Below are 18,312 nucleotides of genomic sequence, written 5' to 3' on the forward strand. Positions count from 1 at the left end.
TATACTTGTAAAACCTGTAATTATGTCTCGAATGATATTGCATAATACTGCATTCAAATGCCGAATATGTGCATGTCGATCGAACTTATGCATACTTACCTACAATGTCGCCTACTTAATAATAATTTCCATGGATTATGTTAATCCGCGCAATAAGAACACGACGTTCCTCTTCTATTTCGAGTTCTTTTGATTATAACGCTGTAAAATCTTGCGGTGCGGCGTGAGGTTGCAGTACGCGCGCGACTCGCTTTCTGAGTCTTTTCATTACCGAGGGATGCGCAATTTTCCCGCACGCAAACCATAGTGCAGAATTCAATTGACAAACGAGAAAGAGAGAGAATTACAAGAGATCTTTGCTCTCTGTGCGCAAAAGCGGAGAAAATGACGTCGTTTCATAAATTTTTTCTCTTCCAGTACAGATGAAACGACATTAATTATCTCTCTTTCAGAAAAAATGGTTATTTTTGGATGGTATTTATAATTATCATAACGGAGCCGGTTTACAAGAGCGATAAAAAATGACTACAATCAATGACCTAAATTTCACATCACTAACTTCGAAAGAATGTTTAGAAAATCTGAGATGAAACCTGAGATGAATACCTTGTTTTTGTTTTAATATTTGTAGATTTTTTTTTTGTTGTTAATGTCATTCGTATTAAGGAAAGAAATTTTTTATTTTAGAAATTTTAAGAACACATATCTCTTTCTCTCTCTCGCGTATCTACAAAAAAAGAATATGATAAATTAGGAGTATGATAAGAACATGACAGTTTAAAATTTAGATATTCCATAAGTTTTCTATGTGCCATAATATATATTTCACATATATATATATAAAATGAAAAATAATACATATTTTATACATTTTAGAAATATTTATGTTACAACACACTAAATATATATATATATATATATACATATTTATTCGTAAATTTCACGTATAAATATTTCGCGTGTGCATTTCCAGGCTAAATATATGAATATTTAACGCAATATTAATTTTACAAGAGAGTTATCGTAATATGAAATTCAGATTTATTTATATTGATTGATACAAGAAGAATATCAAGTTAATTTTTTATTTCGAGACAATTCGCGAAAATTAACGGGACGGAAACGACTCGTTAATTTTCGTTTGTCTTTTATAGCCATAAAAAATTAGCGATGTAGAAGCACTACGATCATGTACGAACTCGAAGTGAAGGAAACCGGCAGCGCCTGCAAGATACCGGTCGACCTCCATAAAGTCGTTCCATTTCATTAAACCACTTCGTGCTTCGCGCTATACGTTTCCGTATAAAGCCGTGTTTGACATGCCACGACACCAGTTAGAATTTGTACTCTCAACCACCACAAAGTAGAAAAATTCGTTTCGCAGCCGACATAAAATTGCGCGCGACATTTTGATGCGTTAAAAGGACGGTATAAAACAAACTTTTTTTACAGCTCAATTTCTTTTCTTTTCCTTCGTCGCACGATTTGGCAGCTCGCGATAGAGACACAGCACGATGGTTCGCGATGGACGTCCACTACAATCGCAGGAAATCGTAATTCATCTAATTACGTGTCCTCCTGTCAAGCACGACGAGAAGTCAAAGCGCGGCTTTCTATTCCTTTCGCCGGTGAAAACCGAACTTTTCGCATATGTTAGCGACACAATTGGCAATTTTTGTGCAACTTGCGCGTGTCTAAAAAATTCCCTCTATGAAAATCTTCATGAAAAAACATTGTAAATTACCGTACGAAAGATTAATTTATAAATTAACACAGAGGCTGCGAGTTATCTGGTATAATAAATATTTCCTTAAATATTATAAAAAGCTTTATTTCTTGCCGTATCTTTTTTAAAAAACAATTGTTTGGTTCCCTCGATATTTGTTTTCTCCACGGAAAGAAAAATACATAAATATATTATTTGAAATAGTCTTTTGATTAAAATATGAATTTTGTATTTCACAAAAATATTTTTGCTTGAAAAATAATTGTGTAAACAAATTTATTTGACGAAATTAAATTTCAATTACAAAATTAAACTATTTCTTTTTTAAAATGTTATTTTCAATCGTGCGTATCATATTGACTTCAATAATAATATAGAAGTAAATGAGAAGAGACCTCGGTTTTTTTGCAACAGTTCATCTAAATAAAATTAAAGGGTATGCAATAATAATACTTTGCATAAAAACCGAGGAAATATTTTCGATAATGAGTCTCCTGATCTTATCAAGCAGCGAACTCAATGTTATCGAATGTCATTATCGCTATTATTATTTGTGTAATTAACTAAAATAACAACCTTCTTGTTTCACGCTCGCTTATTCTTTCTATATCATAAACGAAGCATTATCGGTTCATACATATTATTTTATGCATTTCAATCCGGTTTGAATAATTATTTAGCAGCTTTTTTTTCGCGATATCGAGATGCAATTACGTATCATTTCCGCGTTATGTGTATACGCATTATTATGTATGCGCGCTGAAGCATTTATGTGTATATAACATTTCATGATAAAATGCATGTTTATCTTGTCGATTGAACAATTAAATTTTACATAGTTGAATATTACGTCGCAGATTCCTCTAATGCTAAAAACCCGAGGTATCTTTTTTTTTTCATTTTCACTCATTCGTCGAATTAGTACGAGTTATGCTAATTATATTCACGTGTTGATATATTTAATCTGTATAATATATGAGGATGAAATTAATATTTCTAACTAGAAATTATTTATCTTCGCCGAATTGAATATTTAATTTGATAAATTAATTATAAATCTGTTGCGACTTAGAATTTACTTTCGCGTTACATATATCGTTGAAAATATTTTTATTTTTATTTCGACGTGTTTATTCGCGCAGCCGTCGGTCTTCTTGAAATCTTTTCTCTTTTTATACCCACGCGTCACTTTCCAGAGTATTGCTGAGAACTAGGCTTATCGAGATACACTCTGTTGCGGTTGCAAAAGCGCGAATCTTCGTTAATTATTGAACATGGTTTTCACTCAACATCTGTTCGTTTAAGCACGTTTTTCCCCGCAATTTTAATAACTAAAGCAAAACAATGCAAAATTCTAATATGATTTTTTTCTGCCATATTTAATCACATAAGAATATAAGTAACTAATAATATAAGAACTAAATTTGTGAAAAATATGGCAGCAAAGTAAGCTCAAAAATTATCTATAAAACATTAAAGAAAATTAAATATCTATTTTATAAAATATATTTGAAATAAAAAAAAAACACAATAACTATTTTAACAAATGAAAAATATTAATTATAATAATTTGATACACACACACAGATTCGTGCAGTGTTTAAATGAATAAATATCTCAAATTATATCGAAGATTTGCGCTTGATGAGATGATAGGTTCTTTTTTCTCAGAACAAACTAAGCACCGGAGCTTACATCACCGATGAAAGCCGGCTGATAGCGACGCGACGTATGTACGTACTATCACTATCGTGTAATGTAAAAACACGATCGTACAAACAACAAAAATGTTAACCCTAGTTAACCCTAGGATTCTACTTGCGACTAATGCTTCTCCGGTAAATCAATGTCATAAATGTTTATGTGATTTAGAATATTTTCTGCTCAGCGCATTTCTCGATATGACCAACTTTTTGATTTTATTAAAATGCATATATAATCGTGTTAATAAAATTGAAATTAAAATATGTAATATATAAGATAACTATGAAAAAATTATTATTATTTTAATTATTAAAAATTATTATTATTATTATTATTATTATTACATTTGTTAATTTTGCAAATACATACATAACATATACAGGGTGTTTCAAGTCAAGTCAATGAAACTTCAGGGTCTTATAGGAAATTGAATTTGGAACAAAAAAGTTCGTATAAATATAGGTCCGGAAAAGTTTCGTTAAAAAGTTATAGCTAATAAATTCTCTGGAAGTAATTACTTATGATCAAAATTTAATAAGAACATTTTTATGTTTGCATTTGGAATGTTTGCATTATGAATGTAGTGTTTATACAAAGGCCATGGGAAGGTAGTTTTTTCAAGTTTTTGCTTTTTTCGTTGTTTTGACCTTATTTTCTTCTGAACGCCTTATCAGAATTAAATGAAATTGGTGTAATTTAGTTTGTTATTTAATCACTCATTAGATTAATTTCGTTATTTTTTTTTAAATGAATGAAGGATTTTTAAAGTTATTTTTAAAAGTCATTAAAAAAATGTGATTTTTGGAAATTTATTAGCTATAACTTTTTAATGAAGCGTTTCCGGAACTATGTTTATGGGAACTTTTTTGTTCCAAATTCAATTCTCTATAAGACCCTGAAATGTAATTGACCTGGAACAATCTGTATGAATGATGTATGAATAATTTTGTAAAACATCGACTCTAGTTTTTTCAAAACATACAATGGAAAAAATGCTCTGAGTTATTATGAAAAATAAAAACCGCGTGCAGCAAGTGGAAGAATCGCTTTCGTTGCTAATCAATGCAATTTGGTCATTCATATAATTCAAGAACGAGGGGCAATTACACGCACTGACGCTCTGCTTGCCCGCCTTTCTTCCGCTGGTACGTTGCGCTCTTTGGACTTTTGTAAATAAACGTAAATAGTGCATTTTAATAGTTGAAGCATTTCTGATACTCGAGAGTCGAGAGTCTCGTGTAGAGGAAAAGTTGCGAGCGTTTGCTTTACCAGCATTATCGCGATACCATTCTGATTAACATCCGATGCGATAATGTGCACGATCGATCGTATAAATGCTCGAATAAGAATTTGCGTTGTTGCTAAAGCATTGCACAAGGTGATCCAGAATTATTAAATGCAATTATAAGCTATGTCGAACCTTGAATCGATTTTTTCTCGTTGATTAATTCACGATCGCGACGATCATTCGTCGCGTTTATAATTTTTCACGTTTCAAACATCTTAAAAATTAATTCGTAAAATGACTTTAAGATAAAAAATACGTGTGCTTTAAATAAAATTAAAATTGGATGAAAATGAATTAATTACGTATTATTATCTGTCATACATTCATCTTTTCGAGGAAGGAGAAGATCATAGAGTTCTGTAATATCCTGTATTGCAATTTATTACGATGATATCGCGATTCAACATAGGTATAGCAAGAGCTACAATAAAGTTATACTTGATCGATTCGGCATTCGCACCTTTGACCAGCGTAAAAAAGCTTTCGAAATACATCGCATCGTACTATTTGCGATTACGCATCTATTCATTATTTAATGACATCGTAATATTGCAGCTGATCAGAAATTGCGGTGTAATTAGCGCGGCAATTAACTATTCCACCTCAGCATTTGGCGCGATGTCTTTAAAGTCGTGCCGTAACAGCGCGACGAGTTCAAAAAGTGAGGCTGCTATTGTGAAAGATCGTCGTCGATTTTAGTTGCGTGTTTCGCCCCGCAAGTTATAATAAGTTGCCGATTATAGCATTTGTTAACGGGGGGTATTAACCCTTTCAGACCTGGTGTCTCCAATGCGGAGATGTGTCATTTTTTATTTATTTACTATGCGAAGTATAATTGCAATACTCGGTACAGTTCATGGGCATGTTCTGAATTATCGCAATTTCATTCGATATTCGATCTGTATTCTTAAGAATAATATAATAAATTAATAAAATATAAAATAACTCGAAAAATATTTAATGAGAAAATATTTTATTATAATGTTTTGAAAAAGTCTCAAAAAGAGCTATAAGAATATGCCATAAAAATAGGGGCTTCCATTAAAAAAAATGAAGTTGACCCTGGACTTTGATCCAAGGTTAAATGAAGATTACCATCAGATGACCCTCTTCAAATCAAACAATTTTTGTCTGAAGCATTTTGTTCTACAATAAAAAAGTTTTTTTGCGGGGGGTAAATTAAAATGGAACACTTTATATATTAAAAATATAACATCAATCATTTTATGCAGGAGTTATATCATATCTGATGTTTAAATTGATCAATTTGCTCAAGACGTTATTTTCTCTTTTTATCCTTTTTTTTTTTTAAATAAATATCGACGGTCAAGTTGTTTAGCACGTTGCGTAATAGGGTATCGAGAATGGCACGTAAAAAATGTTGGGTCGGAGAAGAATATAACGATTAGATAGGATTACTTTCGGTTTTACACATAATGCGAATAATATCAGCTTGTCGCGCGAGTTTATCAGCGCTGCGATCCGGATAGCCACTTTTTGCATAACACGAAAATTATATCGTTAAACCCTCCAAATTAAGAGGGTCAAGGTAAAGTTGTCATTGTGCCGCAAATAAAACCCGTCACATTACTTCGCAAGGACTAACGTGTTTCAATATCGATAAGAGCACTCTTCATTAACAGTATATGCTCGATGTGCACTTGAATCACAAATACATTTATTTGTCAGTATCTGATGATTATGATTCCTTGAATGCGTTCAAAGTCTCATTTCGAACAGAATACATTAAATATATATTTTAATAATTTGTGAAAATATTTTTTTATTTCGAAAAATTAATTAGCGTATTAATATAATATTTAATTGTATATTAAGTATAATCTACAGTTGACAAAGTACATTTCTTAGAATTTACAACGTGGATTTTTTGCGCAAGATTTGTATAAAAGTATTCGAATAAGAAGTTCCGAGGATCAGGAATATTTTATTTTTCCTCTATTTATTTTTAAATGTATTTTTATAAATATTAAAAGTATCTCAGATTTTGTATTTATGAAATTTAATTGAATGTAATAAATCTTCTAATTTTTCTTTCTTCTTGCGCTAGAAGCAAAAAAGATATCGCCGTTGATCAAACGAAGCAAAAGAACTCGAAATGCGCTGATAATGTAAGAGTGTCAGAACGAAGGGAGGAGAGGCTCGCAAAAACTCGTAATTTTCCGCATTAACCTACATTTACGTCCTCGATCGCTTCCTATTACGACGTTCTCAAGTAGCGATTGTCGATTATGAACGCACTAGCGGAAATTGAAACCGGGTTATTTTTGGTAGACCTTTCTCTCGATATCGCAAAAGATTATTGGATCCAGTTAAAGCGTTTCAGTATCGTTTATCTGCGTTAATAGAATTTATCGCATCAATGTAATTTAATAGTATTCATATTAAGAGCATTTCGCATTTTTTTAATGAGACTTTAATGCATGGGTCACGTGTTAAATTTTTAGCTAATATTATATTTAAATCTCACGAAAAAACGCAAATATTCTAAAAATAATAGTTGGTGAGACGTAAAAAAATTGGTTGTTTGTAAAATATTTTACATTCTTCAACATGCACGAAATTTATCATTTGCTTCAGAGATGATTTTTTTCTAACAATAAAATATATCTTTCTTAAATTTAAATTTTTTAATTTTTCTAGATTTTTAAAATTCTTTATATAATAAGTTTTCAGCGTTAAATATTACAACAATTAATCTTAAATTAACTAATTTTTGTTGAAAAAAAAATGAAAAATCTACTTTGAATTAATTAAAAATAAGATTCAAAACTTTAGCTGATATTGTATTTAAGTCTTATGGAAACAGACAAATATTCTAAAAACAATAGTTGATGAGACGTAAAAATTTGCCATATTCTTCAACATACACGAAATTTTTCATTCGCTTCAAAGTTGATTTTTTTTAACAATAAAATATTTTTTTCTCAGATTTAAATTTTCAGTGTTAGTAAATTTTAATTCTCTTTATACAACACATTTTCAGCATTAAATATTATAGTAACTAATTTTAAATTAATTGATTTTTGTTGAAAAAAAATGAAAAAATCTACTTTGAATTAATTAAAAATAAGATTCTATTTTTCAACAACTTTAATAATTGTAATTACTGTGGTTCAAGAAAGATGCTTCGATATTTCTGCTAGAAAGGATCTGCTGTACGATGATTGATTCTAAAGAACTCGCAACAAGAAGCCTATTTGTAACACTCTCTACATAATGACTAGAATCGTAGAAGCTCGTCATGCCTTCCGTAAAGCACGTTCTAGGAAAATTATTATGCTTCGTGGACGTATCTCCGTCTTTTCGCGAATTGCTATTATTATTTTTCGAAATTGCCATATCGGGTATGAGAGCGGAGAAGCACGGTAGAAAAAAATTCGCTGCGACAAAGTTCCATGCGAATCAAGAGGAAGGAGGAATGGAGGGAAGAAGGAGACGAGGAGGACGATTTAATGCGGGCGAAAGCGAGAGAAGACTATAGATCGAATATAGATGTGTAGATGCAGGCACCTGCGTCACCTGGATAAAAGATGCAACGGAAAATATCTTCAGGAATGTTATCTCGGCTCGTTTTTTCAAGAGATATCAAAATTTTAATTTACTTTTCAATATTTTGTAAGTCATTAATAGATAAGATTAATATTTATTAATATTATTAATTATTGTTAATATCAAGATTTTAATTTATTTTTTAATATTTTATGAGTGATTAATATTTTGATTAAGATCAATATTAAGATTAATATTTAAGATTAATATTTATAAATATTATTAATTATTGTTAATATAAAGATTTTAATTTACTTTTCAATATTTAATGAGTTATTAATATTTAAGATCAATATTTATTAATATTATTAATTATTATTAATTTTATATCTACATCGCATATCATCACAGTTATAATAACTATGCTTTATAGTTCTATAATTTTCTATAATTTTGTATTAATTGTAAAGTTTCGTGTTTAATTTCCATTTTTTTCATAATTATGTATATTATATATTATGTGTATTATACAGGCTGTTCCAGATCAGGTTAATTACATTCCAGGATTTTATAGGAAATTGAATTTGGAACAATAAACATAGGTTTCCTATAAACATAGGTTTGGAAACGATTTGTCAAAAAGTTATAATTAATAAACTTCGAAAAATTACGTTTTTTTGATGATTTTTAAAAATAACTTCAAAACTTCATTCATTTAAAAAAAATAACGAAATGAATCTGATGGGTAATTAAATAATAAACTAAATTACACCAATTTCATTTAATTCTGATAAAAGACGTTTAAAAGAAAATAAACTCAAACAACAAAAAAAGCAAAAACTTGAAAAAACCTCCTTTCAATGGTCTTTATGTAAACACTACATTCGTAGTGCAAACATTGCAAATGCAAACATAAAAATGTTCTTATTAAATTTTGATCATAACTAATTACTTGCAGAGAGTTTATTAGTTATAACTTTTTAACGAAACATTTCCGGACCTATGTTTATAGGAACTTTTTTGTTCCAAATTCAATTTCTTATAAGATCCTGAAGTTTTATTGATCTGATCTAGAACACCCTATATATTATTTTCATATAAATTTTCGTTTTGAATTATTTTACTTGATTTTACTATCCAACTTTTTCATATACTTCCGTATTTTAATGGAAAAAGATACAAATTAAAGAAGAAATAAAAGAAGAGAATTTTTTCGCAGTGAAATGAAGACAACTTGGGGGCCCCGCGAACGAGATAAAACGCTCCTGCGTCGCTGGAGCAGGAGGAGAGCATCTCGAGGGGAACCGAAGAATGAAGGAGTAGAGGCGGCGGCGGCTTCAAGAGTTAGTAGTAGTAGTAGGCACTGAACAGGCGCGCACCGAAGGGGGCAAAGTGGAGCGGCAAGTGGGGGCAGAAATAAATCGTTCACCTGAGCGGGTCGCGCCAAGGATCGACGTCGGTCTCTCGGCAGTGTCTCGGCCGATCTCGCATCGATCACACCACCATCACGTCCGTATATCAGATCGCCAACACATCTTTCGTGCGCCCCACAACATTTACAAGCGTGCACTTACATACGGTGTTCCGCTCGATATAGCATCGATTTTCCTCAACATCTCTTTATCCTTCTCTCTCTCCCTCTTCTCTTCGTTTAATCCGTCTCTCCTCGGCCACTCTTATCCGGCCTTCTCATTTCCTTCTCCCTCTCTCTTTCTTTCTCTCTCTCTCTTCTCCTTGGTCCTCTTCCTCTCCTCATCAGCATCCCTGTACATATAGTTCCCACCTCCTGGATCGTATGCCTCTTTCCTGCCGAAGTGCAACATCACCGCCGATCGTTCCCACGATTACTGTTGCGGCCACCGGCGATCGAGGAGGCAGCAGCAGTGTATCCGACGCATATATTCGCGTGCATCACTCGTTGTCACGTGCTGGGACCGGATTCGAGGCGGATCGACGAGGATCCCGCGATCGTGGCTAATATCGCCGTGAGCGATCGATCGATCGTGGATGTGAAGGATCTACTACTGGGCGGGACATGTCTTAGAGCGAGACGTTTCTTCGAAACTACGACGACGAAGTAAAGAAGAGGAGAAGAGTAAGAGCCCGGCGGATCCAACATCTCCATAATAACGCTCGACCGGCACACTTTTAGCTCTAGCTCTGCGAGAGGAGGACCGACTTTCTCCGAGTCAAGTTGTGAGCGCCAGCAGCTCTTCGAGGTCGCCGCGAGAAAACGCGACGGCGGGGACAATAAACGCGTGGAATCCAACGTGCCGCCGCGTCGAATGACATTTCGAACGGATCCCCTTTCGAAGAAATCCTGTGTATTCTGTGGATGACGTAGCCGTCGCGGGGATATATCCGAGGACAAGAGACATCGGCGAAAGGGAGGCAGTGACGAACGGGGGATCGGCGCATTTGCATCTCGCGTTTCTTATCTCGACGCTCGGGTGTGCTGTGTGATCTCGGGGTGAACGCTCCTCTCGATCAACACCGGTCAGAATGAGGGTGCATCGCGGGATCTGCGCCAAACTACAGGGCGGCTTCCTCAGACGATGGTGTAAGTACTTGAAAAAAAAAGAAAAAAATGTTTGATCGGGATCTCAATCGATCGTCTTAAAGAGAGGAAGAGAGAGAGAGAGAGAGTGAGAGAAGAGATGTTACTCCAAAAATATATACAGGGTGTTCCAGATCAGGTCAATGAAACTTCAGGATCTTATAGGAAATTGAGTTTGGAATAAAAAAGTTTTGATAAACATATAGGTCTGGAAACGCTTCGTTAAAAAGTTATAGCTAATAAACTCTCTGTAAGTAATTAGTTATGATCAAAATTTAATAAGAACATTTTTATGTTTGCATTTGCAATGTTTGCACTACGAATGTAGTGTTTATACAAAAAACATCAAGAGATAGTTTTTTTTCAAGTTTCTGCTTCTTTCGTTGTTTTCAGCTTATTTTCTTTTGAACGCCTTGTCAGAATTAATTGAAATTGGTGTAATTTAGTTTATTTAATCATCAATCAGATTTATTTCGTTACTTTTTTCAAATGAATAAAGGGTTTTTTAAATTATGTTTAAAAATCATCAAAAAACGTGATTTTTCGAAGTTTATTAGCTATAACTTTTTAACGAAGCATTTCCGGACCTATGTTTGTCGGAACTTTTTTGTTCCAAATTCAATTTCTTATAAGACCCTGAAGTTTCGTTGATCTAACTTGGAACACCCTGTATATCTTTGCTCTTCAAAAATCTGTTGAAACTTTAGTAAAAGTAAAAAATTTTCTAAAAATGCAGACACATTTTTGCCTGAATTCTCAGATCTGGAAAAAGATATTTCAGACGAATTATTTTAATCATCAAAGTCGTTTTTCTGCAAGTTCAGAAGAGTTTGTATGAAAATTGAAGTGTATCTGAAAATTCAAATAGCATTTTGTCTGAAAATTCAGACAGTGTGTCTACAAAAAGCTGTAGATGCTTTGTCTGAAGTTTCAATTAATTTTTTTACAATGTATATTTATAATTTATTTATATTATAGGCATTTTTTCTATTAACATATCTATATATTTAATTTATAATGAATAAAATATTACCTTTTTCTTCAACATTTTTTAAATGAAATTTTTTTATTTAATTCATGATTTGAGTGATTGCTGTTCATAAAAAATTCCGACGAATGATGTTTATTGCCAAAAATAAAAACACTTACACATAAACGTGGAGAATGGGAATAATTAGCCGTAGAAATTATTAAATTAAAATACGCGAGATTAAAAATTGAGAAAGTCAAATATTTTAATAAATTATACTCTCTAATTAGAAAATTAGTCATTCAAAAATATTATATTTTATATATAAAAAGTAAAATATAATAAATAAAATTATAAAAAATAACAAATAAATATTATAAAGCAATATCATAATATTATAAATATTATATTCTAAAAAATTATAATAAATAACAAATAAATTCCATTGACTATTGCAATTTTTAGAGATCACGCTTTCGAACAGCACATTCCGTGCATATATGTACATGCATGTCTGCAAAATGTACATTTATCTTTATTTTATATTTTATTATTAGACTTTATTATTAAATAAAAACTATACAGGCATGATAATCGACTTGACGCGAAAAAAATGTATCACGCGTGTACATATGTTCAGTGCATATGCTTCGTGCATAATTCAATGTTGAAGTGTTTAAAAACGCGATATCTGCATACCAAGTTTGCACATTTCGCGGTCAAATCATCGTATTGCGACGATGATTGTCGACGTTGCAAATCAATCGACCAAAAGTCATAACAATGTGTGCTCGCACAAGAATAATGAAATCAACATGATACAATCGAAATTCTCAAGCGAAGGTAATCTTTAAAATCGTGTCACCTCAATGGTTCAACTAAATTTCTCATATTTATTTAACAGTGTCAATAAAAGAGAAGTACTGTATGTAATCGATTTGTAGAAAATTCCGTGACGTAAAAATGAAAAATATTCTGTTTTACTATACTGTAAAAACTTATCAACGTAATTATTGGTTGAATCATTTTTTATGATTTACTCGATAAAATTCGCGTGATTCATATTTAACCCTTAAAGGTTACATATAGGTCATTTTGACTCTATCAATATTTTAATAATAGAATATCCCAAAGGCTTTAATCAATAAAAAAAAAATGCTTAAAATTTATTTTTTACCTTTTGTTATACGTGATAATTTTCAATTATATTTCCTTCGACAAATGTCAAAGAATATAATACATAAATTTTTGTAGATTTTTTTAAGCACTTTATGACAAGACGTTGTGACCCATATGTTACCAGGAAGAAAAACAAAGTGTGACCTACAAGAGTTAATCCGTATATAATGACACTTCCGACTCGATCGGATAATTCCGATTAATTTCATCGACCTATCATTAATTTTTTCTATTTACCAATTGCGTAATACTTGTAAAGGTTTATTCTTTAAATCGTCTTTCCACATCGCGTTGCACGTACTTAGAGCGATAATCAGCCACGCTCGAAGACATGAATCAAGATGTCTGAACCGAGAGACCGAGAGGCTGCGATTAACTCGATCGTCGCGAGTAATGTCACGGTTGTAGCCGCTGCTCTTAATTCGATTCAATGGATGTGTCATCGCGCGCGCACGGTCGACCACACTGAATCATTGCGGTTTATTTAGCACGGCATTGTATATAGCTTCATGCTTCTATCTATCTCTCTCTCTCTCTCTCAGCTAGTACAGGCCCTACGACGACGACGACATTGTCGTTGTCACCTTTAAGAACCTGTTGTTGTCACCTCGCATATATTCGCATATTCGTGGGCGTCCCGTCCGGTTACTTTCACCTCGAGTTCGTGGTATGGCCCGAACTCGTCGAAAATTACTCGAGTTCATTGCACCAGTGCGTGGAATGACGCGTGACCCGATATAATTCTGTAAGCTCTCGATAGTGCTGTAAAGAGAGAGAGAGAGAGAAAAAGAGAGAGCATGAATTATTAATTCCCGCGGACGCATTTCCGGAAATTATGAGATTTTTTATTAACATTGTTTATTAAAATAAACAGGGTGTCTATTCCTTGGAAAAATATGGAGAACCTGGAATTTTTAGGAACTTTTTTGTACCTGGAAAAATCAGGAGATCTTCATGGAATTTTATTGAAACTGAGGGAATTTTTTTTTAAATTCTTTCTTTGATAGTTTTGTTCTTATATTGAAAGCAATTGGCAAGCCAAGTGACTTATATGTTTAAAATATATTATAAATATATATTTATCTATCTGTTTATATATTCAATGTCCACAAAATATTGAATATGCAGGACATATTCTTTATTGTAATTTTTAGCGATGAAAACAATGAAAATGCGTTATGCAAGTGAAAAATGTTTATCTTACGAAAATTATTTATTCAGTTTTTTTTTAGTACATTTGCTAATCTAGCACTTGAAACTTAAGTAGTTGTTCGTATGAAAAACGTTAAAAAATACGTATAATAAAAAAAGTTATGTTAAAATATTGCACTAAAATATCTTTAAAATATTCTTTTTACCTGGAACTTTGAACAAAAATATCTGGAAGATCATTTCTTTACAAGATTTGAGTAAACACTCTAATAAAGTAATGTGTGTGTGTGCGTACATGACTGTTAGTTCCTCCCGTACATCAAATAACTCTGTCACATGTGAAAACAAGAAATTAATTTTCGCATGTCCGAAAGAATTATTAAACTTTTGTAAAATATTGTTTTGTCTAATACAAATATTGTAGCAAAAATTAAATTTTTCCGTAATAGTTTTATTTTTCTCTTCACAAAATAACCGACTATAAATACGGAAAAATCGTGTTTTACGTCAACTGTGACGTTTCTAATTATTACGTTTGATAATATTTGTCGTTCAATAAACGTAGAAATCATTCTCATGTATCAGCAAAGCATTAGCAAACTCTCATTAGTGTCGTACCAGTTTCAATCTCTGATTACATGATTACCTCTGGAATAAAAAAAGAAAGAGGGAGAGAGAGAGAGAGAGAGAGAAAGAGACGTCACGATTGAAGATTAATTCCGAGGAAAGAATTACGTTACGTTCCTTTTATCATTTCTTCAACCACATAGTGATGTAACGGACTATTTCCATAATATTCTTCCGGAATCTCTAATGGAACTTTATCTTAACATAACTTTAATTCCAAACAGAAGGCTCGCGCGATGAACGTGATAACGTCTTATTAGATTCTCACAAATTTATCGTAGAAATTCTTCGATTAAAAGAATGATCGATGCGGTTATGTCTCTTGTATAAGTTTTTCTGAAAATTTTCAAAACGCACGCGCACAAAATCAAGATAATCAAATATATATAAGATTGTGTAATTTTTCTTTTCTTTATAAAAATAATAAAAATATAAAAGTAAAACAAAATGGAAAAAGTAGAAAAGTAATGAGATAGATATTAATATAATAAATTCTTGTTTCTTTTATAATTGGAGAAATCATCTCAAGGATATCTCTCTTATTTCTATTATTCGATGTTTTTTTTTCCTTAAAAATGGCTCGATGCTATTTTAACTACCTGACTCAAGCGTCACGCAAGCTGTAAATCGATATCGATCTTTTTCATCGCTGCACTGGTTATTCTCGTCAAAGCAATATATTAATTAACAAAGGTTTGCCAGACGGGTTTCCGTCATTAATAATATCGTATAATCGAACAACCGTCGCTACTACTACATTTTTCCTTGCATGTGTCAGCCAAAGTACGAGGCCTGTGTCTCTTGTATCATCGATTCGCGCAGATCCGATAGGTATAAAAATATTTGTCCGATCAATCGATCGATCGGCATCAAAGTCCTTCGAATTAACGATAATGATGATAATGAAAAAAGAAGTATGCGTTATGAAATCCGCAGAAATAATTAAGAGCCATTCAAGATATTGTAAACAGCCGATGTATCCCTCTCTCTTGTCTTTCGAGAAAGAGAAACGAGTTATTTGCTTGCCGGAGGATGAACTTTGCAACTATTAATGTTCGTGTCGGCCTCGGCCGGACTATCTATCCGAGGACGAGTTCCGCCGTCGTTAGCGAAGTATCCTGGTATCATTTGCTGCTTTTCTCAAGGAATGTTCGTACACACATAGATGCAAGGCATACGACAGCGTTTTCGCCCGACGAAAACGTCGATCAATACGACTCAATGACGTTGGATTCTTTGAACTCTTATGCAAAGCTTATCAGGAATTTTTTTTTTTTTTTTTTTTTTTTTGTTGCGAAATAATTTTAAATGTGAGATTTGAATTTTTTTTAATAAAAATAAAAAGTTTAATTCAAGAATGAAGCTAAAATTTTAAATATGAATTATTTTTCGTTTTTTTGTGAAAATGTCATTTAATGAAAAATACTACGTAATATAGAGAAATAATAAATTATATAGAGAGATGGTGCAAAAAAAGACTCTACCTAGCATTATTTCCTATTATACGATCTAGTATTATTTGTCTGTCGTACAAGTGACACGCTAGGAGCGAGTTAATATCTAAGACAGGCACGGCGTGTGTTTTACATATTATGTGGTGATATTATGTGGCGTAAGAACAGGAAGCACTCTTATATAACAAGAAGTAATCATTGCATGCAAATACGCGTACACACGCGCGTACCTCGCTTATGTATCATTGAGTTTCGTTATACTTTTATTTGAACAAGAGGGTTTGTCATACCGATTCTAGAGTGTACTCTCGGACATATTACCTTTGACACTCGACAGCAAATAAAAAGTGCAAATTTTGCATTGAAAATAGTCTCTCGTATTTCGAGAATCTCATATCCTGTTGAAAAGCGGCAATAATATATTGTAAAAGATTATGAGAATTTTTTTTTTTTTGTGTTAGTCTTTGAAAATATATTTTTTTTTGCGCATAAAACAATCAGCGCGAACGATAATAATCCTGACGTCAACTTTCGAAGTCTCTTACTCGTCTCTGATTTTTCGCGAAGAAACGCTCCTCGGGTGAAAGTGGCCAATTTATCGATATTTTACCGCCGCAAGTTTCGATTTTACAACTGCAGATTGCCCCCCCGTCGTAAGAAAAACTCGTCACAATTTATTCACTTATATCATCGCTTTGTATTTTTTGTTCATGCATCTCGACATATTTTTTGGATTATAAGCTCGGTATCGATGATTAAATCCTATTGTCTTCACAATTTTTGAATAGCTTGTTTCAACTGATGTCGAAAAATAAAAATCGAAAGGCAGGGGTAGAGATTTTACTGAAGGCTGAACGTGCAGATTTTATGCGTGCTTTACTTTGCGTTGTATTATTGTGACCTGTAAAACATACTCTCGGTCTAACGTAATAAGAATGCAAAATAGCAGTATTGCAATAAGTTCATATGGTTAGTAACGCTTATTGTTCTCTATAATTATAGTTAGGAACAATAAGTATTTAAATTAGTTCATATGAAAAACATGAGATAAACATTAATACGTAACTCAGCGAACGTTTAAAAATTCTAAGGTCAGCTTGCTTGTCTGGAGCTCTCTCTAACTTTGAAATAAAATTCTATTTTCTCTCTCTTCACACACATCTGTGTTATAACAACTATATATAACCTAACGGAAGCAGAGATTATTAAAACCGGCGATTACTGCAATTAGACTTAACTTAAGTCTCCATCTTTCTCACTCGTTCGGATTCCAGGAATGTGCGCAGAACTTTAGTTTCCGCAAAAATTGAAATGGATAGAATAGCATGAAAAGGAGGTCTTACGAAATTTTCTTCAACTTTTTTAGCTATGATTTAGATTGTGTTGTTATTTTTATATCGAGATGGAAAAAATTATTTTATCAGGAAAATCATTCTCGTTGTTATTATCCCTAGTATTGAGAGGATTAGAAAACAATAATTTCACGAAACGAATTTCTCCCGATGCTTCCAAATGCTCTCAATTCTCGGCAGATATATAAGTAAGCGGTAAAACATTAGCGCGATAAAACATTAACTCTTCGAGTTCGACGAACTCGAATCATTCGCGTTTTCATCGAATCGGAGAAACATGGCATTCTTATTATGAGGCTTTATTCACGATAGTACACTGAAAAAATTATATTAAATCCCCAAAAAATTTATTTTGATATAAAAAAAGTATTTATTTAAATGTTTGCAAAGAAATTAGTTATTTCAATCAAACAGCAAATATATTTGAATTAGTAAAATATAAAATAAAAGCAAGGTATACTTTCATTTGCAAATAAAAGAAAGAATTTCTTTTTTTTTATTTTTATTATACTAAACCATTATTTAAAAAAAAACATTTTTAAAATTTTTGGCTACTTGTTTCAAAAACACAGGTTTTTTTATTTTAATAAATATTTTTGGAAGCAAAGTATGTATTTATTTAAGTAAAAAAAAAATCAAAATTGACAAAATGTGTTTATTCGATCGAAAAAAATTTTATTTTCAGTGTAATCACAGCCGCGCTTCTCTCTTTACTTAGCAATTGCAAAACGCACAAAGCCGGGAATACGAAGTTTAGATGTGAAACAAACCCGTCCCTTTCCTTATTCGCTCT

General features: G+C 32.2%; 1 protein-coding gene across 1 annotated transcript in view; it reads left to right on the top strand.

Annotated features, from left to right (window-relative positions):
* The first annotated feature begins 9,558 nt into the window (after positions 1-9,558).
* The window catches only part of LOC115244361 (scavenger receptor class B member 1), a 32,694-nt gene continuing 23,940 nt past the window's right edge, over positions 9,559-18,312 (top strand). The window contains exon 1 of the mRNA XM_029821942.1: positions 9,559-10,788. Coding sequence (XP_029677802.1) covers positions 10,731-10,788 — 58 coding nt within the window. The 5' untranslated portion in view covers positions 9,559-10,730. The remainder of the gene's footprint in view (positions 10,789-18,312) is intronic.

Source organism: Formica exsecta, unplaced genomic scaffold (assembly GCF_003651465.1).
Source record: "Formica exsecta isolate Colony F162 unplaced genomic scaffold, ASM365146v1 scaffold81, whole genome shotgun sequence".
Taxonomy (NCBI): Eukaryota; Metazoa; Arthropoda; class Insecta; order Hymenoptera; family Formicidae; genus Formica; species Formica exsecta.